Raw genomic sequence first — 23,024 nt, forward strand, 5'->3', positions numbered from 1 at the left:
GCGTAGTGTGTTTCCAATTGTTTTCTTGGTGACTATGGTCCCAGCTGCCTTGAGATCATTGACAAGATCCTCCCGTGTAGTTCTGGGCTGATTCCTCACCGTTCTCATGATCATTGCAACTCCACGAGGTGAGATCTTGCATGGAGCCCCAGGCCGAGGGAGATTGACAGTGCTTTTGTGTTTCTTCCATTTGCGAATAATCGCACCAACTGTTGTCACCTTCTCACCACGCTGCTTGGCGATGGTCTTGTAGCCCATTCCAGCCTTGTATAGGTCTACAATCTTGTCCCTGACATCCTTGGAGAGCTCTTTGGTCTTGGCCATGGTGGAGAGTTTGGAATCTGATTGATTGATTGCTTCTGTGGACAGGTGTCTTTTATACAGGTAACAAACTGAGATTAGGAGCACTCCCTTTAAGAGTGTGCTCCTAATCTCAGCTCGTTACCTGTATAAAAGACACCTGGGAGCCAGAAATCTTTCTAATTGAGAGGGGGTCAAATACTTATTTCCCTCATTAAAATGCAAATCAATTTATACAATTTTTGACATGCGTTTTTCTGGATTTTGTTGTTGTTATTCTGTCCCTCACTGTTCAAATAAACCTATATTAAAATTATAGACTGATCATTTCTTTGTCAGTGGGCAAACGTACAAAATCAGCAGGGGATCAAATACTTTTTTCTCTCACTGTATGTCATGGAAAGAGCAGTCTATGTCATGGAATGTTTTGTAAACTCAGTAATATATGCATCTTCTGATGAGATACAAACATCTCATCTAGCCTGAACAAGTCCTCTTGACTGAATTAACGACTGTATGATAGGTGGTTGTAACTCCCTTTGTGGAGGAGAGGGCGTGTGTAGAGAGTCTTTGAGTGTGTGTGAGTGTAGAGAGTCTTTGAGTGTGTGTGAGTGTAGGCCCCTCTGTCTGTGGGTGTGAATACAGGTTTCTCTGTGGTGTAGGGTTTGTTGCAGGGGAAGGTGTGAGACTGGTTCCTCTCAAGGTGTCCTTCTCCATGTTGAGATTTTCCACGGTGCTTCTGCTTGCTGTGCTGTGTCTGACGGGCGCTGTCCACTGTCCTGTGGTTCTAATCATGGGTTCTGGTGATTCTGATCGCCTCTGTTCATGGTGCTGAATATGAATACCAGCATGTGATGACCATTATTTATCGAATAATTACCTACTATGTTTAATTGTTACTAGATTAAATTGTTAGAGGTCTTCTGGTGTATCTCTGTTGGACCCAGGCCTTCGTGGGAAGGGTTCTATTGGGCCTTCTCTCTCGGATGGCCTTTTAGATGTAAGGCTCGGATTGTCGACAAGAGGTCACAATGTCCTTCTTCTTAGTTGTCTGTTTACTTTCACTTGTTCTGGAAGTGGTCTTCTGAGGACGGCTGATCAGCCGTGTCGATGATCCCCTGTGGGGTGATGAGAGCAGTGTAGTAGACGATGGCTTGAAGAGAGTAACAGGATGGTCCCACTTTAATTCACCTTCTTAGATACAGTAGTTAGAACAGCTACTCAGCCGTAACATTGATTGTTAGTGGAGGCAACTTTGTCGTCTTCACCTCTTGTTGATTTTCAGGGTCGGGACCAATATGGAAAAAATCTGCAGCTTGAGGTCCGTCTAGTCTGATCTGATCATTCCTATCTCAATCTTTTATGCACTCTGGTAAAGAGGGGCGTTTCCGTCATACTGACACGCTCTCTGAGCTCCCTCGGGCGTGGCTAGTTACGAGGCAAAAGTATTTTTATTTCTATGATTTTGTTAGAAAGCTAAATGACATTCCTATCTTCACGAAAACATTGTCTTCCTCCTTGATATTTTCTACACAAGGTAAAGGATGTACACCTGATATCCACAGTGTAAAAGCTCTTCAAGTCACAACGTTTTCCTTATAACGCCTTTGTACCATTTTTTTATGACATTACAAAACATACATGAATTTTCCATTTCCATTTCTTATCATTCCCAACGTTTGGATGTTGAAATATATTGTCCCAATGTTCATTGTTGGATGTTGAAGTTTTTGGGCGGCAGAAGTCTCTGAAGCAAAGGACATTCCTTTCACCATACTAGAGGGCCAGAGATAGATTCTCCTATGTCTAATTTATGGCAGTATTAAGGTGTCAGGACCGGCACAGCCCCTCTGTGGGTAAGATGGTCTGGTTGTTGTCGGCCATTTGCCAATCTGATGTGAGTCCTTTGATCATCACCCAGGGAGAGTCATGACATAGTGCTATTTGTTTAGTTGTTCACCTTTACCATTCTTCACATGATAAAGTCACCACATGGGCTGCCACTTGTGTCAAATATACTGAACAAAAATATAAACACGACATGAAGCAATTTCAAAGATTTTACTGAGTTACAGTTCATAAAAGTAAATCAGTAAATTTAAATGAATTCATTAGGCCCTAATCTATGGATTTCACATGACTGGGAATACGGATATGCATCTGTTGGTCACAGATACCTTCTTTTTTTTTTTAAGTAGGGGTGTGGATCAGAAAACCAGTCAGTATCTGGTGTGACCACCATTTGCCTCATGCAGCGCGACACATCTCCTTCGCATAGAGTTGATCAGACTGTTGATTGTGGCCTGTGGAATGTTGTCCCACTCCTCTTCAATGGCTGTGCGAATTTGCTGGATATTGCCGGGAACTGGAACACGCTGTTGTACACGTCGATCCAGAGCATCCCTATCATGCTCAATGGGTGACATGTCTGTTGAGTATGCAGACCATGGAAGAACTGGGACATTTTCTCCTTCCAGGAATTGTGTACAGATCCTTGCGACATGGGGCTGTGCATTATCATGCAGTAACATGAGGTGATTGCAGCGGATGAATGGCACAACAATGGGCCTCCGGATCTCGTCATGATAAAATGCAATTGTGTTCGTTGTGAACTCTGTTCTCAATGTTGACATCAGCAAATCGCTCGCCCACACGACGCCATACACATGGTCTGCGGTTGTGAGGCCAGTTGGATGTATTGCCAAATTCTCTAAAATGACGTTTGAGCCGGGTTATGGTAGAGAAATTAACATTCAATTCTCTGGCAACAGCTCTGGTGGACATTCCTCCAGTCAGCATGCCAATTGCACACTCCCACAAGACTTGAGACATCTGTGCACATTTTAGAGTGACCTTTTATTGTCCCCAGCACAAGGTACATTTGTGTAATGATCATGCTGTTTAATCAGCTTCTTGATATGCCACACCTGTCAGGTGGATGGATGATCTTGGTAAAGGAGAAATGCTCACTAACAGGGATGTAAACGTGGTCCTCTGTAGCTCAGCTGGTAGAGCACGGCGCTTGTAACGCCAAGGTAGTGGGTTCGATCCCCGGGACCACCCATACACAAAAATGTATGCACGCATGACTGTAAGTCGCTTTGGATAAAAGCGTCTGCTAAATGGCATATTATTATAAACAAATTTGAGAGAAATAAGCTTTATGTGCGTATGGAATATTTCGGGGATCTTTTATTTCAGCTCATGAAACAACACTTGACATGTTGTGTTTATATTTTTGTTCAGTGTACATTAGTGAAAATATATCTATGAAAAAAAAACATAACCATTACAGCTGTAGTACTTTAGCTTGTCTTCAGCCATGAAATATTTACATTTACGTCATTTAGCAGACGCTCTTATCCAGAGCGACTTACAGTTAGTGAGTGCATACATTTATTTTTTTATTTTTCATACTGGGAATTGAACCAACAACCCTGACGTTGCAAACGCCATGCTCTACCAACTGAGCTACATCCCTGCCCAAATATGCAGAGAACTCCACCTAGTGGAGGTTGTGCATCATCACCAATGCACAGAAGACAGATACAGTACAGTCGTGGTCAAAAGTTTTGAGAATGACAGAAGTATTGATCTTCACAAAGTTCGCTGCTTCAGTGTTATGAGATATTTTTGTCAGATGTTACTATGGTATACTGAAGTATAATTACAAGAATTTCATAAGTGTCAAAGGCTTTTATTGACAATTACATTAAGTTTATGCAAAGAGTCAATATTTGCAGTGTTGACCCTTCTTTTTCAAGACCTCTGCAATCCGCCCTGGCATGCTGTCAATTAACTTCTGGGCCACATCCAGACTGATGGCAGCCCATTCTTGCATAATCAATGCTTGGAGTTTGTCCGAATTTGTGGATTTTTGCTTGTCCACCCGCCTCTTGAGGATCGACCACAAGTTCTCAATGGGATTAAGGTCTGGGGAGTTTCCTGGCCATGGACCCAAAATGTCGATGTTTTGTTCCCCGAGCCACTTAGTTATCACTTTTGCCTTATGGCAAGGTGCTCCATCATGCTGGAAAAGGCATTGGTCGTCACCAAACTGTTCTTGGATGGTTGGGAGAAGTTGCTCTCGGAGGATGTGATGGTACCATTCTTTATTCATGGCTGTGTTTTTAGGCAAAATTGTGAGTGAGCCCACTCCCTTGGCTGAGAAGCAACCCCACACATGAATGTTCTCAGGATGCTTTACTGTTGGCATGACACAGGACTGATGGTAGCGCTCACCTTGTCTTCTCCGGACAAGGTGTTTTCTGGATGCCCCAAACAATCGGAAAGGGGATTCATCAGAGAAAATGACTTTACCCCAGTCCTCAGCAGTCTAATCCCTGTACCTTTTGCAGAATATCAGTCTGTCCCTGATGTTTTTCCTGGAGAGAAGTGGCTTCTTTGCTGCCCTTCTTGACACCAGGCCATCCTCCAAAAGTCTTCGCCTCACTGTGCGTGCAGATGCACTCACACCTGCCTGCTGCCATTCCTGAGCAAGCTCTGCATTGATGGTGCCCCGATCCCGCAGCTGAATCAACTTTAGGAGACGGTCCTGGCGCTTGCTGGACTTTCTTGGGCACCCTGACGCCTTCTTCACAACAATTGAACCTCTCTCCTTGAAGTTCTTGATGATCCGATAATGGTTGATTTAGGTGCAATCTTACTAGCAGCAATATCCTTGTCTGTGAAGCCCTTTTTGTGCAAAGCAATGATGACGGCACGTGTTTCCTTGCAGGTAACAATGGTTAACAGAGGAAGAACAATGATTTCAAACACCACCCTCCTTTTTAAGCTTCCAGTCTGTTATTCTAACTCAATCAGCATGACAGAGTGATCTCCAGCCTTGTCCTCGTCAACACTCTCACCTGTGTTAACGAGAGAATCACTGACATGATGGCAGCTGGTCCTTTTGAGGCAGGGCTGAAATGCAGTGGAAATGTTTTTTTGGGATTAAGTTCATTTTCATGGCAAAGAGGGACTTTGCAATTAATTGCAGTTCATCTGATCACTCTTTATGACATTCTGGATTATATGCAAATTGCCATAATCAAAACCGAGGCAGCAGACTTTGTGAAAATTAGTATTTGTGTCATTCTCAAAACTTTTGACCACGACTGTACATAATGCCATACATTGTCAGTCAGTCTAGTTATACACAGGGGCACAGCTTTGGTTTTAGAAGTTGGGGGGACATAACTGTTGTTGTTTTTGTAGGCGGATAAACACTCCAAACAGCCTACCGACCTCTCGGAGGCGTCCGCACGGTCCTAAAGCACACCATTGCCTCGTTTTGTATCACATTCCAATGATAAAACTGGGGGGGACAAAAATGCTATTTCAGAATGTGGGGGGGACATGTCCCCCTGTCCCCAGTGAAAGTTGCGCCCCCGGTTACACACACAGATGAATTCACTTCTCACCCTGTTACAGTCATGTTTAGTCATTTATTGAGGCACATACACAAGAAGTCATACAATACAGTTCACATTTCACATTCTGGTCTCTGTAAACACATTAAAGGTAGAGGGTAAAATACATTCTGGCAGTTAACTCATTGCACTGTCCATTAGGAAAGACACTATGGAAAAACATCACTTAACCCTTAAAGACACAGGCAGTGATGTAGGCAAGTCAGTAAACCTTGAGTCCGAGTCACTTGATAGTGCTAAAAGTTGCTGACCAAACATTTTAAAGCTTAATTTCATTACAGTGTTGCACGTTTGTAAGGCTAAATAGACCATACAGTTATCTAAGATTTGCTGTTTGTTGAATTATGCAAAAGAAAGAGATTGTCTGACAACAACGTTACAACTGGTCAAGTTCAAGTCCGAGTCACCACTGGTCGAGTCCGAGTCGAGTCACGAGTCATGACCTGAGTCAAGTCCGAGTCCTGGACTAGAGTACTACAACACTACATCAAACAGCAGAGAAGCCACACACAAAACTCTACCGAGCAGCAGCACGGCGGACACACTGTAGACCTAACATCAGAAAACTAAACAGAGTTTAACTCACTAGAATAGATATATAAATTGTACATTGTTAAGAGATGTTGTGTGAACTCAAAGAATCAGGAGCTGTGTTGATGTCAATGGGCAATGTTCAGCTAGCTTTGACTAGCTTCTGCTACTTATGAACGTCCAGAGCTGAGCATTGATGTATGAATTGAATGATAGGTACTAGAGAACGATCAGTTTGGTTAAATTAAGGATTACGTTAAGGATTCAGGTGTGTCCGTGTGTGTCCATCTCCGTGTGTGTTGTGAATTTGTGCGTGAACACGTGTGTGTTTGTTACCCGGCCCCCTCATGAGGTGTTACACTCTCCCAGGGACAGATGATCTCCTTCACCTGCCCTCCTCCACCTCCTCCCCTTCTCGACGCCCCCCCACTCTCCTCCTCATCCTCGGAGTCGATGGGGTAGATACGACACTCTGGAGGGATGTCCACCTTGATCTGGAAAAAACTGGAGGAAGGAGGAGAGGAAAGAGGGATGAGGAGGGAATGAAGGGATGAGGATGCTTTAAGGTGTGTGAGCTTACTCTCTGTCACTCACTTGGCAATGCGTCTGGGCGGGGCTTGGCTGGGCTGTTCCGTGCCGATAGGCTGAACGCGGCTGCTGGTCCCGGCGGGGGCGGGACATTTGGGTGACAGGCTGGCGAATACCGTGGAGGAAGTACAGCCCCGCCTCAACAGACGGCCCAATGAGAGAGCCATACGTGAACGAGAAGAGACAGCTGTCCCCCAGCCTCCAGGGCCCGCCTCTCCCCCCTCCACCCCACCTCGTCCTCCTTCCTCCCACCTGCGTTCTGAGGCGGGGGTGCTGTCTATGGTTACGCTGATGGGTGAAGGGCAGGCGGGGGTGTGGGGGAGACGGAGGGAGCAAGGGGGTGAGGCGGGGGAGGAAGAGGGGGGGCCAGAGTAGACCGCGAGGTGGGGGACGGGCGCTGTAAAGCGACACAGCTGTAGGGGTTAGAGGTCAGAGGTCAGATATAGGGTCAGGGGGGAAAGGTCACTGAGAGGTTATACTAATATATCGCACACAGGGATGGAATGGTAAAAATGATGGGTAAATGCTGAACACTGGTATACTGTAGATGAAGGGAGCATGGATTGGGTCTGGCACTATGACAGGAATGACTGAGTTATCTGTGAGTTCTGTTATGGCATTATGGTCCAATGGACAGTGACGGGCACAGTGACTAGATGACACAGTGAAGATGAGAAGACAGAACGATATGGCTGGTTATAGATGCTTTATTGGATAGATGGTGCACACATGTAGGTTACAGTAATGACATACAACATGTGTGTCATTCCACAAATAGAGTGGCTTTAGGGTAAAGGCTTTCTTTCTTCATTTTTATTCCACCAAATTTGAACATTCTATCGTTAATAGCACACGTTCAACTTCGTAATAAACATGTTACATCTCAAGAGGTCAGACTAAGAAACATTACTATAAAAGTGACCATTGACAGGGTTGACTGTAACATGGTTGACGATTTCATCTTAAATCAGCCATAACTCCCATTGTTACAGGGGGAATGGACGCTCGCTGTGTGCAACAGGGAGGAACAATTGAATGCAAGCTTCACAAAAAAATTTAAACTTGTTAAAGCATTTCTAGCCTATCTACGCCATATATACAAAAGTATGTGGACACCCCTTCAAATTCGTGGATTTGGCTATTTCAGCCACACCCGTTGCTGACAGGTGTATAAAATCGAGCACACAGCCATGCAATCTCCAAAGACAAACATTGGCAGTAGAATGGCCTTACTGAAGAGCTCAGTGACTTTCAACGTGACACCGTCATAGAATGCCACCTTTCCAACAAGTCAGTTCGTCAAATTTCTGCCCTGCTAGAGCTGCCCTGGTCAACTGTAAGTGCTGTTATTGTGAAGTGGAAACGTCTAGGAGCAACAACGGCTCAGCCGCGAAGTGGAAGGCCACACAAGCTCACAGAACGGGACCTCCAAGTGCTGAAGCACGTAAAAATCGTCTGTCCTCGGTTGCAACACTCACTACCGAGTTCTAAACTGCCTCTGGAAGCAACATCTGCACAATAACTATTCGTCAGGAGCTTCATGAAATGGGTTTCCATGGTCGAGCAGCCGCACACAAGCCTAAGATCACCATGAGCAATGCCAAGCATCGGCTGGAGTGGTTTAAAGCTCACCGCCATTGGACTCTGGAGCAGTGGAAAAGCGTTCTGTGGAGTGATGAATCACGCTTCACCATCTGGCAGTCCAACGGACGAATCTGGGTTTGAAGGATGCCAGGAGAACGCTACCTGCCCGAATGCATAGTGCCAACTGTAAAGTTTGGTGGAGGAGGAATAATGGTCTGGGGCTGTTTTTCATGGTTCGGGCTAGGCCCCTTAGTTCCAGTGAAGGGAAATCTTAACGCTACAGCATACAATGACATTCTAGACGATTATGTGCTTCCAACTTTGTGGCAACAGTTTGGGGAAGGCCCTTTCCTGTTTCAGCATGACAATGCCCCCGTGCACAAAGCGAGGTCCATACAGAAATGGTTTGTCGAGATCGGTGTGGAAGAACTTGACTGGCCTGCACTGAGCCCTGATCTCAACCCCATCGAACATCTTTGGGATGAATTGGAACGCCAACTGCGAGCCAGGCCTAATCGCCCAACATCAGTGCCCGACCTCACTAATGCTCTTGTGGCTGAATGGAAGCAAGTCCCCGCAGCAATGTTCCAACATCTAGTGGAAAGCCTTACCGAGTGGAGGCTGTTATAGCAGCAATAAGATGTTCGACGAGGTGTCCACATACACTACATGACAAAGGGTATCTATGGGTAACAGGGTTGACATGTTATGCTCGATGTTCTCATTTTTCCACCACAAAACACCAGACAATGGCCAGAAAGAGCAGAGCCAGCTCACCTGCTTTTACACTATGATTTGACTATTAGATGTTAAATGTTTCTTTAAAAAAAAGAATAGTTTTAACATATTAACACAAGAGTTGAGTTCACGTTACAGGGTTAAACCTGAGGGACAAATTAAGAGTTTATTTCCAAAACGCTATATATATCCATAACAGAAATGTTGGTAAATTAGCTTTTATTGTTTAAAGAACTTATGAAAGAGATTGGTGTGTTTTTTCCACTATCTAATCATGGCATGGTGTTGTTCAATGACAGACATGTATTTGTTTAAAATCTATCACTTGATGGTTTCATTTCAGAGAAATAAATAATCATGTTTTTGCTAAACGCTATACATCCGCCTCACCCTCAGAAAAATAAGTAGTACTGCTAGGTTTGACACAGTCAAATGTTATAAATAACAAAAAAAAATTATAAATAACTGTACAAATGATACATTTGTGACTCTTTTTTTTGTACATTTACAAATTATTCAATGCAGTAATATGAGATCTGTATGTAAAACATTTACATTTGACATTCAGAGCGATTGACAGTTAGTCCATTTATCTTAAGATAACTAGGTGAGAACCACCTATCACAGTCAAATACAGGATACGAACATTCCATTCCAGCTAAATAATGGATATATAGCGTATGGCAAAACATTTATTTTGTTTCGCATCTAAAATCTATTAATTAAACATGTTATAACAGTAATATTGTACACACACGAAGGCTCCCATAAGCAACCATTTCTGATGAAAAAAACCACAACATGTGAAACATTTGTGGATATAGCGTTTTGGAAATAAACCCTTCAAAAAGGTAAATTAATCACTAATCACATTAAATAAGATATTTCCCAAAGAAACAAAAGAACTAGGACTGATGGTGAAAACGTCGGGAAGATCTTGGGGTTAAGTGGGTTAAAATCTTCCTAGAAGTTGGACAAACATGACCTGGGACATGCCAAAATTGGGATTTTCAGTGAAAACACCATTTATTTTAATGAGAAAACATTGCTATTGGCATAGTTTAACATGGTTTATGTACACACATAAATGTCTGAGGGACATAAAAGGCACTCTATTGGTGGAACGACACATAAATGTCCCTATGGGTGGAACATGAAGCTGATGACATTGAAAGACAGGTGAGAGACACAGATACCGGTGAGACACAGGTGAACATACCATCAAAACTAAAACACTATCAACTATGACGTTTACTATGATTTTCTAGAATAATGTGAACAGAAAACACTTAATAACTTTACATTTAACGGTCTGTGGTAGTACTGTGTTAGACTGAAAGTTAGACTGACAGTTAGACAGTCAGACATTACTGTTCTTCTAGTTTACAGTTCATAGAAATTCAAAATTGCACATTTAATTTCAAATCTTCACTATTTGTCAGCACTGCTGTCCTCTAAACTATATTTAAAAGGTAGCAACAACTTTGCTTAGTTTTCACCGGGTGTGTAGCCTATGTGTGTGTGTGTGTGTGTGTGGTTGTGCTTCTAGAAGTGTGTGTATTTATGTCAATGCATGCGAGTATGTCTGTGGTCTATTTTTTGGGTGGGGGCACCTCCTTGCCCTTGTTGCTGAGTTTGCTCATGACCTGTGTGATGTCCACAGGTCCACTGGTGGCCATCCTGGCTCTCTCCTCCTTCTCCTGCTGGCGGACGACGATGGGACTGATGCTGGGACGACGCTTCCTCGCGTTGGCCTCCAACTGGGACACACTGGAGAAGGGAGGATAATGTCTTTACAATTACACCCTCTTTCTAGCTCTACGTTGAGGAAGACAGGTATAATAATAATAATAATAATAATAATAATAATAATAATAATAATAATAATGACAGTAGACAATATGCTCCACTGTACTGACACACAGCACTGACCTGAACATGTGTTGATCAGGACCGATGGCCCTCTTCTGAGTGTCCTTAAACACTGGAGACTTCAGGTACCGCCCATAAGAGTCCTACAACACACACTTAGATACCTCCTGTACGTGTATTGAAAGTTTTACTCCAAAATAAGTTAGTCAGGAATGTTACATCATGGCAGCCATTTTGTGTTTGATTTCTCCAGTTACAGCAGCCAGAGGGCCAGTAGTCTTAATGCGGTGAAACTGACCTTCTTCATCAGCATGAAGATGTGTGTCTGAGCTGCGTCCAGTACGTATCTGTGAGGGTGTTTCAGCCCTTTAACCGTCACTTCCATGGTCTTCCCGTCAATGTTGATCCACCGGGGGGCGCCACGCGCCAAGAAAGTCCTGACCAGAGACATGGTTAGTGTGTGTGTGTGTGTGTGTGTGTGTGTATGTACGTGAGTGCGTGAGTGAGTGTGTCTTACTTGTAGACCTGCTGGGCCTTGTCGTTCATGGTAGCGGCCGTTCCCCACTTCAGATCCTCACACGCCTCCCAGAACGCCAGGTTCTCACCTGTCAATCAATCAATCAGTCAACCAATCAAACTTTACTTTTATAATATGAACCCCAAATAGAACAAGTAAATGCACCTTAAGAAGAGCCAGACTGTTGGGTGTAAAAGGGACTGGTATGTGACTGCCTAGAATCATCTATTATTTGTTTATTTAACATTTATTTAACCAGGTTAGTCTCGTTGAGATAAAAATCTATTTTTCAAGAGAGACCTGGACCAAGACATAATACCATTGTTGTAATGTTTTCCCAATGTTGTTATAACGTAATCCAACGTACCGCTGAACTCCTTCTTGAGGAAGAGTCTGAAGTCATCTCTGCCTCGAGGATCAGAGAGCAGCTCCCCGAAACTGAAGGTCCACCTCTCCACACGCATCTTAGTAGGAATTTCCACACTGACAGACATACACACACACACACACACACACACAAATGAATGTCCACGTATTGATAGTGTAGAAGTTAAAATAATACATTCTACAACAACTGGTAGGACAAGAATAGTAAGCTGAACAGTTGGGGATCAGACTTACTTGGCCATGTTGAGCAACCAGTAGGTGACATCATCAGTGACCCAGGGGTTGCTAGGGAGACAGGGGGCTAGGAAAGGGTCGTGCTTACTACAGGTGACGGAGTATTTCACCAGACTGGAGAAGTAAGAGAGAACACAAACAACAACAACAACTACGTTGGAGAATGATGCTTTTTAGCACCTAGTGATACAGATGTTTTGACCATTTATTACGACACGGTGCCCTAGTAAATGAGTTCAGCTTTTAACCCTGGGTGTGTCAGACGTGATGAAATGTAAACTAGAGTGACGTACGCTCCGATAGACACAGACGACTTGACCCTCGGCCTCATGATGGACTGCTGGGTAAAAATCATCTACAGGAAACAGGAAAAAGGAAGTGGTCATCAACACAGACAAAAGAAAGGAGGAGCTGGTCATATGTAAAGTGGGATACATTTCATATGCTAATTATGTTAGGATATTAAATGTTGTTACTAACAATTCTTCTGAAGAAGTCTGAAGTTGCTTTCTGGAAAATAAAACAATGATTTGGTTATATCAAAGCAGAATGGCCAGCTACAGTCAACTTTGTTTGTCAGACATAAAGTAATAATGTAGTATTTATTGCTACACTTAAATCGTTTGTTTGTGTGTGTGTGTGTGTTTGTGCATGTGTGTGTGTATGTTTGTGTGTGTGTGTGTGTGTGTGTCTGCGTGTTTGTGTAAGTGTGTGTGTGCAGGCGAAAGTACTCTTCAAAGTCGAAACAGTAAAAGACAAGAGAACCTGCAGAGAGAAAAGAGAAGAGAAATATCCTGTCAATTCATTCAAATAGAAATCAAATGAAAGGTGCAATCTGCAATATCTTCAGTTGAAGTCTGAGACTGGATTGGCTAACAGAGTGGACAGGTGTGATGTGATTGGTTGACAGAGAGTCCAGGTGTAATGTGGGGGCAGGTAGAAGGGTGTGTACCTCTATCTAATGTAAGATTACCACAGTTTAAATCCTCTTATCAAATATAAGCAGCTTGAATAGAGCCTTGCTAGGTCACAGACAATGACCCGAAACTGTAGCTACAATACACCCTCAGCATAAGCAAGCTAAGCTAATCTGCGCGCGCACACACACACACACACACACACACACACACGTGGGACTGACCTGTTACCTCCTCTGCATTGGGGTCTACCATGCGTTCCAGTCCGTAATCCATTGCACTGACGGTCCCTGGCTACAGACAGACAGACAGACAAAAAAATGGTAATTTGCACGGTATGATAATATGATTTGATAGCATGTTGTGTTGTTTTGTTGATTGGTATAAGACTGAGAAATTAGCTAGGCCCCCTACCCCTACGCCCCCAATGAGAATACCCAGCATGCTTCATTCTCTACCCATGATTCCTCATTAGCAGCCTGTCTGTCTAGACAGAGGTAAAGGCCAAAGCTCCTACCTGCAGAGACACACATCATCTCACCCAGCGATATATTCACCTGTCAGCAGAATAGTGTCTGATAACAGAGCTGATCATCTTTACTGCCTGATACGTTTAGTTTGAAGACAGGATTAACCTTTTACTGCAGTGGGCTAAATCAGGGTCACACAGAGTGTTTCTTGGTAGTCTTAAAGAAATCTGCTTTGATACAAATATATACACCTCACACACATGGTTATGGGCTTAAAGAAAAGAAGACAGCTGCACCATGTCAGATATATAATTGAAATGTATTCAATTTTGAGTTTGCATCCCAATATTACACTTTATATACATCACAGAGGACTGAAATATAACCGCTCCGATAAAAAAATAAAAAACATGACTTCAAAAAATGTAAGCCTATGCAACATTAACCAATTTAAAACAGTTTTATAACAATTAGGTTTGTTCAGTAGGCTATAGGCCCAATACATTATCACTGCATACTGGCTTTGCTTGAATTGCACTGCCAATGATCTTCTCAGACCATTTAGAAATTATATTTCAAACTTTTAGCTATATGAAAGGAGAAAAGGGAAACTTAGTCATTTGCATAACTGAATGCATTCAACCAATAGATCATTTGTTGTATTTTTTTTTTTTTACTGGACTGATGGCCTGCATCTGATGGTCAGTGTGAGGGGAGGGAGGGAGTCGGCAGAGTTCTACCTTCAGATACATGCGCTAGGGCTGCTGAATCAAGTGCACGTACCGCCAACAGCGCATAACGAAATTTAGGGGCTTTATCGTTGGGTTTTTTACAGAAATGTTTGGTGATCGACTAGGGATGCTTTGGAGATCGTCCAGTCGATCGCGATTGACCGGTTGGTGACCACTGATGTAGGTATATTCACCATACAGAAGAAAACAAGTTTGATGCAGTGTGTGTGTGCATGTGTGTGTGTGCGTGTGTGCGTGTGTGTCTCACCGGAGGTCTGTGTACAACCCAGTAGGCTCTCTCCTGACAGTCAAACACCGCACGATCCGGCTTCTTTCTCTCCTTCCCCGCCCTGCACAAACACACACACACACACACACACACACGTGCCATACAGCTGTTAGTTAACTCGCACAGCTGTGAGTTAGAGGCCTGATAAACAATTCCCATGTAAACAGTCTGTGGGTGACTGGATGTTAGTGTAGTCTGTTTCTGCCAGACAAACCTGTACTGTTCTTTAGCCTGCATCACAATGAAGTCCCATTTATGGTTCATCCACTTGTGAAGGCTGTTATACTGCTCCTGAAGAGGAAAGACAGATGTGTGTGTTACCACGTTCACTGATTAGACGGATGTGTGTGTTACCACGTTCACTGATTAGACAGATGTGTGCGTTACCACGTTCACTGATTAGACAGATGTGTGCGTTACCACGTTCACTGATTAGACAGGTGTGTGTGTTACCACGTTCACTGATTAGACAGGTGTGTGTTACCACGTTCACTGATTAGACAGATGTGTGTGTTACCACGTTCACTGATTAGACAGATGTGTGTGTTACCACGTTCACTGATTAGACAGATGTGTGTGTTACCACGTTCACTGATTAGACAGATGTGTGCGTTACCACGTTCACTGATTAGACAGATGTGTGCGTTACCACGTTCACTGATTAGACAGATGTGTGTGTTACCACGTTCACTGATTAGACAGATGTGTGCGTTACCACGTTCACTGATTAGACAGATGTGTGCGTTACCACGTTCACTTGATTAGACAGATGTGTGTGTTACCACGTTCACTGATTAGACAGATGTGTGTTACCACGTTCACTGATTAGACAGATGTGTGCGTTACCACGTTCACTGATTAGACAGATGTGTGCGTTACCACGTTCACTGATTAGACAGATGTGTGTGTTACCACGTTCACTGATTAGACAGATGTGTGCGTTACCACGTTCACTGATTAGACAGATGTGTGCGTTACCACGTTCACTGATTAGACAGATGTGTGCCTGCATGTGTGTTTGAATGTCTCTCACCTGTTCATGCATCTCCAGTACTCCTTTCTTGCGGATGTTTCTCTTGGCCAGGTAGATTGCTGAAAAATAAACATGATTTTATTAGTAGTTTTTTTACTTAAAACGTATTCATGGGTTGCACGTTGCGTCACAATATTGTTTTGAACTTTCGTTTTAGGACTGATGCCCAACTGAGCATTCTACTCAATGCATCCTCACTGGGCGCTGATAAAGATTTAGTCTAAAGTGCAGTACTGTGGCTTGAAAACACGATGATATTTCTAAAGAAGGCAAATAATTATTAGGAAAACCTTTTGTCATAATTGTCATGTCGCCAGATTGACTTTAGTTGCAGTATAACGTTAGTTAGATTGATTTTAGCTAGCTAACGTTAGCACTGCTAGCTATTTTTGATTAACTTTGCTAGCTAATGACAACATTGCCATCTGTCTAAAGTAAATTTGACAACATGATGATGGCAGAGTTGTTTCCTACTAAATATGTACCTACGTCATCGTATTCCCAAGCTCCTCTAGTGTAATTTGGACTAAACAGTCATTAGCCCTAGTTTAGAGTCATTAGCCCCTGTTCTACTTTTGAGCATCAATATGGCTGTAGAACATTGATAAAAATGGCAACGACGCGACCGAGTGATGGAGGAGCAACACACTAATATGTCCACAATGTGTGACCTAACAATAAAGAAAGCTTTAAAGCTGCAATATGTAACTTTTTGGCCGACCCGACCAAATTCACATAGAAATATTAGTTATAGATCTGTCATTCTCATTGAAAGCAAGTCTAAGAAGCTGTAGATCAAATCAAATCAAATTGTATTTGCCACATGCCCCCCGAATACAACAGGTGTAGACCTTACAGTGAAATGCTTACTTACAAGCCCTTAACCAACAATGCAGTTTTAAGAAAAATAAGTGTTGAGTAAAAAATTGATGAGTAAAAAATTAAAAATAAAAATAATTAAAGAGCAGCAGTAAAATAAAATAACAGTAGGGAGGCTATATACAGCGGGTACCGGTACAGAGTCAATGTGCGGGGGCACCGGTTAGTCGAGGTAATTGAGGTAATATGTACATGTGGGTAGAGTTAAAGTGACTATGCATAGATAATAAACTGAGTAGCAGCAGCGTAAAAGAGGGGGTGGGGTGGGGGGGACAATGCAAATAGTCCGGGTAGCCATGATTAAGCTGTTCAGGAGTCTTATGGCTTGGGGGTAGAAGCTGTTAAGAAGCCTTTTGGACCTAGACTTGGCGCTCCGGTACCGCTTGCCGTGCGGTAGCAGAGAGAACAGTCTATGACTAGGGTGGCAGGAGTCTTTGACAATTGTTAGGGCCTTCCCCTGACACCGCCTGGTATAGAGGTCCTGGATGGCAGGAAGCTTGGCCCCAGTGATGTACTGGGCCGTACGCACTACCCTCTGTGGTGCCTTGCGGTTGGAGGCCGAACAGTTGCCATACCAGGCAGTGATGCAACCAGTCAGGATGCTCTCGATGGTGCAGCTGTAGAACTTTTTGAGTATCTGAAGACCCATGCCAAATCTTTTCAGTCTCCTGATGGGGAATAAGCTTTGTCGTGCCCTCTTCACGACTGTCTTGGTGTGTTTGGACTGTTCTATGTGCGCTATTTCTATACTTTATACTTTAGTTTTTGCGTCTTTTACTTTCGGTTTTGTACACCAGCTTCAAAAAGCAGAAAATGCAATCTTTTTGTTCATGGAAAATATGTTTCACAGCGGTTTAGATGGTACAATGATTCTCTACACTATACTTGCTTTTTTTGTCACATAAACTGAAATTAGGCAAAGTATTAGAATTTTAGCAACCAGGAAATTGCGGAGAGATTTCTGCATGGTGCACCTTTAACTGTGTTTGTCTCGTTGTGTGTATCTCACCATAGTCTGTGTCCTCTACAGGCCACTGCTGGGCCGGCCAAAAGTATGGTGTCTGAGAGAAGACAAAAAGCACAGAGGTTTGGCATAGAGTTAGGCGTATGGGGTTGGTTAAGGTTAAGGTTTATAAAGTGTTGTCATGGTTACCTGAAAGCGGTAGAGGGTTGTGTCTGGTTTAATGACTAGTCGTTTATGATCCTGGAGGGGGTAGATGTACCCAAACGCCACCAACATGGTGCCCAGAGCCCACGCCTCTACACAGACAGAGAAAGAGAGAGGGGGGGGGGGAGAGGGAGAGAAGGAGCGAGAGAGAGGGGTGGAGAGGGAGAATATGAAAGAGAAAGAGAACCGTAATACAAGAACGTTCTGTGTATGTCTGAGAAGAAAGCACTCTTACCTTCTGCCTCTATAGCGTAACGGTTGGCTAGCCATGCCACGACGTCCTCACCTGGAGAAGGTTACAACAAACATCACAGCTATTATAGAGATATGACATCACATGTATGACATCAGATGGACACTCTTTCATTGAATTTACTCTGTAATATAAAGAGGGTGTGGAGAGTAGAGGAGAGGGGGGGAGAGGGGTGGGGGGAGAGAGAGAGGGGGGGAGAGAGGGGTGGGGGGAGAGAGAGGGGGGGAGAGAGGGGGTGGGGGGAGAGAGAGAGAGGGGTGGGGAGAGAGAGAGAGAGGGGGGAGAGAGGGGTGGGGGAGAGAGAGAGGGGGGGAGAGAGGGGTGGGGGGAGAGAGGGGGGGAGAGAGGGGGGAGAGAGAGAGGGGTGGGGGAGAGAGAGAGGGGGTGGGGGAGAGAGAGAGGGGGGGAGAGAGAGAGGGGGGGAGAGAGGGGTGGGGGGAGAGAGAGAGGGGTGGGGGGAGAGAGAGAGGGGTGGGGGGAGAGAGAGAGGGGGGAGAGAGAGGGGTGGGGGAGAGAGAGGGGGGGAGAGAGGGGAGGGGGGAGAGAGAGAGAGGGGTGGGGAGAGAGAGAGGAGTGGGGGGGAGAGAGAGAGTGGGGGAGAGAGAGGGGGGGAGAGAGGGGAGGGGGAGAGAGAGAGGGGGTGGGGAGAGAGAGAGGGGTGGGGGGAGAGAGAGAGGGGTGGGGGGAGAGAGAGAGGGGGAGAGAGAGAGGGGGAGAGAGAGAGGGGGGAGAGAGAGGGGGAGAGAGAGAGGGGTGGGGGGAGAGAGGGGGGAGAGGAGGGAGGAGAGGAGGATATTAGAGCGACAGAGAGCGATAGAGACACAGAAAGAGAGAGAGAGAGAGACAGAGAAAAAAATAGATAGTAGAGAGACTCTGCCCACAGGACATTACATGTGGAGTCTGTAAATGCCAGAGGCCTCCCTCTGAGAGAAACTACTGCTGAGACAGTCAATATAGACTGAGAGGGGAGGAGAGCTTTTATTTTGCTAACCAAATTTCCCTAAGGGATACTGGAAGTTATACTCTATTCCAGTCTGTTCTGTTAAATGGACCAGGCTGAAGTGGTGTCATTAAAACTCAAGAGTATAGGTTCTTTATCAATCTCTATCTCTTCTTCCTTCTCTCTCCCTTCTTCACACTCTATTCTCTCTCTCCCTCCATCTCTCTCTCTCCATCCTTCTCTCGCTCTATCCTTCCTTCTCTCCCTCCTACTCTCTCTCCCTCCCTCTGTTGCCCCTCTCTCTCCCTCTCAGTCAGAGGTTGTCATGGAGATAGAATCTTGAGCTCAAGACATGGGAAAAAAAAGCTCTGGGGTCTGTAGGAGTTACCTAACATACGGCAACCACTATCAATCCACTGAGTGTGTTTTTCTGTGTGCTTCTTTGTGTGTGTGTTTACCTGTGATAGCGTGTGGTATGGTTGTGATAACCAGTTTCTGGGGTTGTGACTTGACTCCAGTCTTTGGATCCTGCATCTCCAACATCACAGCATCCACCTGGCAGACAACAGGACAACAGGTCGTAAAGACAACAGATCACTACGGCGTACACCACTACAGAGGCAGGTCACAGAGGCAACGGGTTGTCAAAACAATAGGTTACCATGACAGTAGGACAGGCAGTCAACGGGTTACTATGACAACGAGACAGGTCAGAGCCATACATCCATATAATTACATAATAGTACTATTAAATAATAGGGTGTCTATGCATTGTGGTTCTGAGACAGGTTATTGGGAAGACAGTGAGGAAGGAGACAGGGAACACAAACAAGCTATGTGGAGGAGGGACTGTGTTCCTCCTAATGTTTGGAGAACCAGTGTGTTTCAGCTAGTACTGTTCTGTCTGTCTGTCTGCCTGTTTTGAACCCCACCTGCCAGTGTGTCTCAGTCAGTCTTGCAGTGTAGAGCTATATCCCAGTCTTGTTTTGAACAAGCCTGCCCTGGCCTGTCTCTGACTGATATGAAGGGGCTTTCTGCCAGATTGGTGTCTGTCTGAGGCTTTGATGTCATGTGACAGTTACACCATACAGCTAGGCTCAGCCGACCACAGTGGACTCTCAGCACCCTCCAGACAATAACTGTCTCTGGGCCAAACAGAGCTTGTAAATAGGTTGAGGCTTCACAGTCTTGAGTTACATCGAGAACCCAGTTTTTGTACCCTGTTGGTAACAGAAGCAGGTACAACAAGCACAGACAGTCCCCGCTGGAAAAGCACTAGGATCTGTCCTCTTCATACCGCTACTGTCTGGATTAACTGGCTGATGGTGGTGCTGTTAATACTGATCAGACTAATGCTGATCCGCATCAATGAGTAGCGATACAGTGCTAAAGAGAACACCGTGTCAATCAAAGCCAAAATAAAGACACCAGTAAATGAAAGGCTGTTCACCAAAGTAATGTATTTTAACACTGAGAATAGATGGTCTCGCTCTCATTTTACTGCGTAGCTTTAGATATCTTGCAGTCTTCTTAACACCTGTGAAACAACTATACATGGCAGGTCTTATTTAGCTGGTTGTGTAAATATAGGGAATTATGTTTTCTGATAACTGAGTTTCAAATTGGCTATTGTAAGAGAAAATCGCATGTTGTGAAAATATATGTGTATGTATTTTCATCATATAGGCCTAGGTGCATTGGGTTCACAGACATTGATAGAATAATAACAGAAAAACATTACTGCCCAGTTCAACGTCTAGTTTATATTTACATTTGGTTGAGTTGTCAACTAACGTGAATTGGACGTGAAATCAACAAAAAACGTCACCATGCCATTGGATTTATGGTAAAAGTTGGGCGAAAAAAAATACGAAATTCCCCTACATTGATGACTTTTTTGCAAATCCAATTAGTTTCCCACGTTGATTAACGTCATCACATTGATTTTGGGGGTTGAACTTACGTTGAAACAACGTTGATTCAACCAGTTTTTGCCCAGTGGGTGCCCAGTGAATTAAGAACGAATAGCCGATATTTATTTGAAGAACTAAATATAGCAAGACAGCCTAGGTGTTTGCGTCTGCGGTGTGTAGCATAACAGTATCATCATCTCTGATAAGGCTAACCTACCTTTTTGAGACATGCCATCCTCGGTCGGAACCTCTGTCCATGATCCCGTACATTTCTGATGGTCATGTTGTTTGCCTTCCTCCCCTATGATAACACCAACACTGAATGAATGTAGCCTAATATTTATCCAGCCAAAGCGAAGATGCTGGTTGCGAGGGAATAAGCGTGCAGCGTTTCAATTCAGTGACCAGCAGCAAGCATCTATAGGGATGGAGAGTGATTGCGGATCAGCCAATCAGGGCACGGTTCTATATTACCGCCAGTGATTTTACCTGTCTGTCACTGCCTGGGTGTCCACTAGCTTCTATAGCTACAAAGTCAGATTCCACAGCCACAAAGTCTACAATGGCAGACTTTTTTGTCTTAATTTAAGGTTAGGGTTAGGCATACGGTTAACAGTGTGGTTAGGGTCAAGGTTAGGTTTCAAATACAATTTTACGAAGATAAATTGTCGAAATGTGCGAGGTTTATGACTTTGTGGCTATAAAGGCTAGTGACGACCCACAGCCTGCGTTATACCAGTTACAGGTCACGCTCTGCGTTTACGCAACTGTGACCGCTAGGTGGTGATATTGGATCATAAATCTCAGAGCCTTTTTTTTTTTTTTTTTCACCTTTATTTAACCAGGTAAGCCAGTTGAGAACAAGTTCTCATTTACAACTGCGACCTGGCCAAGATAAAGCAAAGCAGTGCGATAAAAACAACAACAAAGAGTTACATATGGGGTAAAAAAACATAAAGTAAAAAAAATACAACAGAAAATATATATACAGTGTGTGCAAATGTAGCAAGTTATGGAGGTAAGGCAATAAATAGGCTATAGTGCAAAATAATTACAATTAGTATTAACACTGGAATGCTAGATGTGCAAGAGATTATGTGCAAATAGAGATACTGGGGTGCAAAAGAGCAAAATAAATAACAATATAGGGATGAGGTAGTTGGGTGGGCTAATTTCAGATGGGCTGTGTACAGGTGCAGTGATCGGTAAGGTGCTCTGACAACTGATGCTTAAAGTTAGTGAGGGAGATAAGAGTCTCCAGCTTCAGAGATTTTTGCAATTCGTTCCAGTCATTGGCAGCAGAGAACTGGAAGGAATGGCGGCCAAAGGAAGTGTTGGCTTTGGGAATGACCAGTGAGATATACCTGCTGGAGCGCAGACTACAGGTGGGTGCTGCTATGGTGACCAATGAGCTAAGATAAGGCGGGGATTTGCCTAGCAGTGATTTATAGATGGCCTGGAGCCAGTGGGTTTGACTGACGAACATGTAGTGAGGACCAGCCAACAAGAGCGTACAGGTCACAGTGGTGGGTAGTGTATGGGGCTTTGGAGACAAAACGGATGGCACTGTGATAGACTACATCCAATTTGCTGAGTAGAGTGTTGGAGGCTATTTTGTAAATGACATCGCCGAAGTCAAGGATCGGTAGGATAGTCAGTTTTACGAGGGCATGTTTGGCAGCATGAGTGAAGGAGGCTTTGTTGCGAAATAGGAAGTCGATTCTAGATTTAACTTTGGATTGGAGATTCTTAATGTGAGTCTGGAAGGAGAGTTTACAGTCTAACTAGACACCTAGGTATTTGTAGTTGTCCACATACTCTAGGTCAGACCCGTCGAGAGTAGTGATTCTAATCGGGTGGGCGGGTGCCAGCAGCGTTCGATTGAAGAGCATGCATTTCGTTTTACTAGTGTTTAAGAGCAGTTGGAGGCTACTGAAGGAGTGTTATATGGCATTGAAGCTCGTTTGGAGGTTTGTTAACACAGTGTCCAATGAAGGGCCAGATGTATACAAAATGGTGTCGTCTGCGTAGAGGTGGATCTGAGAGTCACCAGCAGCAAGAGCGACATCATTGATATACACAGAGAAAAGAGTCGGCCCAAGAATTGAAACCTGTGGCACCCCCATAGAGACTGCCAGAGGTCCAGACAACAGGCCCTCCGATTTGACACATTGAACTCTATCTGAGAAGTAGTTGGTGAACCAGGCGAGGCAGTCATTTGAGAAACCAAGGCTATTTAGTCTGCCAA

The 23,024-nt window shown here is 44.1% G+C and overlaps 1 protein-coding gene across 2 annotated transcripts; it reads right to left on the bottom strand.

The window, feature by feature from the left end:
- Nucleotides 1-5,733: 5,733 nt before the first annotated feature.
- LOC121584200 (regulator of G-protein signaling 9) lies at nucleotides 5,734-21,248 on the bottom strand. Of its 2 annotated transcripts, XM_045226966.1 has the most exons (19): nucleotides 20,994-21,248; nucleotides 19,322-19,418; nucleotides 17,906-17,956; nucleotides 17,656-17,762; nucleotides 17,512-17,563; nucleotides 15,624-15,682; nucleotides 14,805-14,881; nucleotides 14,570-14,651; nucleotides 13,332-13,394; nucleotides 12,664-12,693; nucleotides 12,477-12,538; nucleotides 12,184-12,297; nucleotides 11,930-12,045; nucleotides 11,563-11,650; nucleotides 11,344-11,482; nucleotides 11,106-11,188; nucleotides 10,820-10,943; nucleotides 6,858-7,264; nucleotides 5,734-6,767 (listed from the first exon to the last, which is right to left on the bottom strand). In XM_045226966.1, the coding sequence occupies exons 1-19, from the start codon at nucleotides 21,057-21,059 to the stop codon at nucleotides 6,596-6,598; spliced, it is 1,989 nt and encodes a 662-aa protein (XP_045082901.1). In that variant the 5' UTR covers nucleotides 21,060-21,248; the 3' UTR covers nucleotides 5,734-6,595. The 2 variants fall into 2 exon arrangements, with proteins under 2 accessions (XP_045082901.1, XP_045082913.1); XM_045226978.1 differs by lacking the exons at nucleotides 5,734-6,767; nucleotides 6,858-7,264 and having other exon boundaries at nucleotides 9,464-10,943; nucleotides 20,994-21,243.
- Nucleotides 21,249-23,024: the final 1,776 nt, after the last annotated feature.

Source organism: Coregonus clupeaformis, chromosome 1 (assembly GCF_020615455.1).
Source record: "Coregonus clupeaformis isolate EN_2021a chromosome 1, ASM2061545v1, whole genome shotgun sequence".
Lineage (NCBI taxonomy): Eukaryota > Metazoa > Chordata > Actinopteri > Salmoniformes > Salmonidae > Coregonus > Coregonus clupeaformis.

Coding starts and splice junctions, on each gene's coding strand:
- LOC121584200 (XM_045226966.1), bottom strand. CDS start 21,059: ATGACCATCAGAAATGTACGGGATCATGGACAGAGGTTCCGACCGAGG. Junction 14,652..14,804: donor CAGGCTAAAGAACAGTACAG/GTTTGTCTGGCA, acceptor GTGTTTGTGCAG/GGCGGGGAAGGAGAGAAAGA. Junction 10,944..11,105: donor CCTGATCAACACATGTTCAG/GTCAGTGCTGTG, acceptor TCCCTTCTCCAG/TGTGTCCCAGTTGGAGGCCA.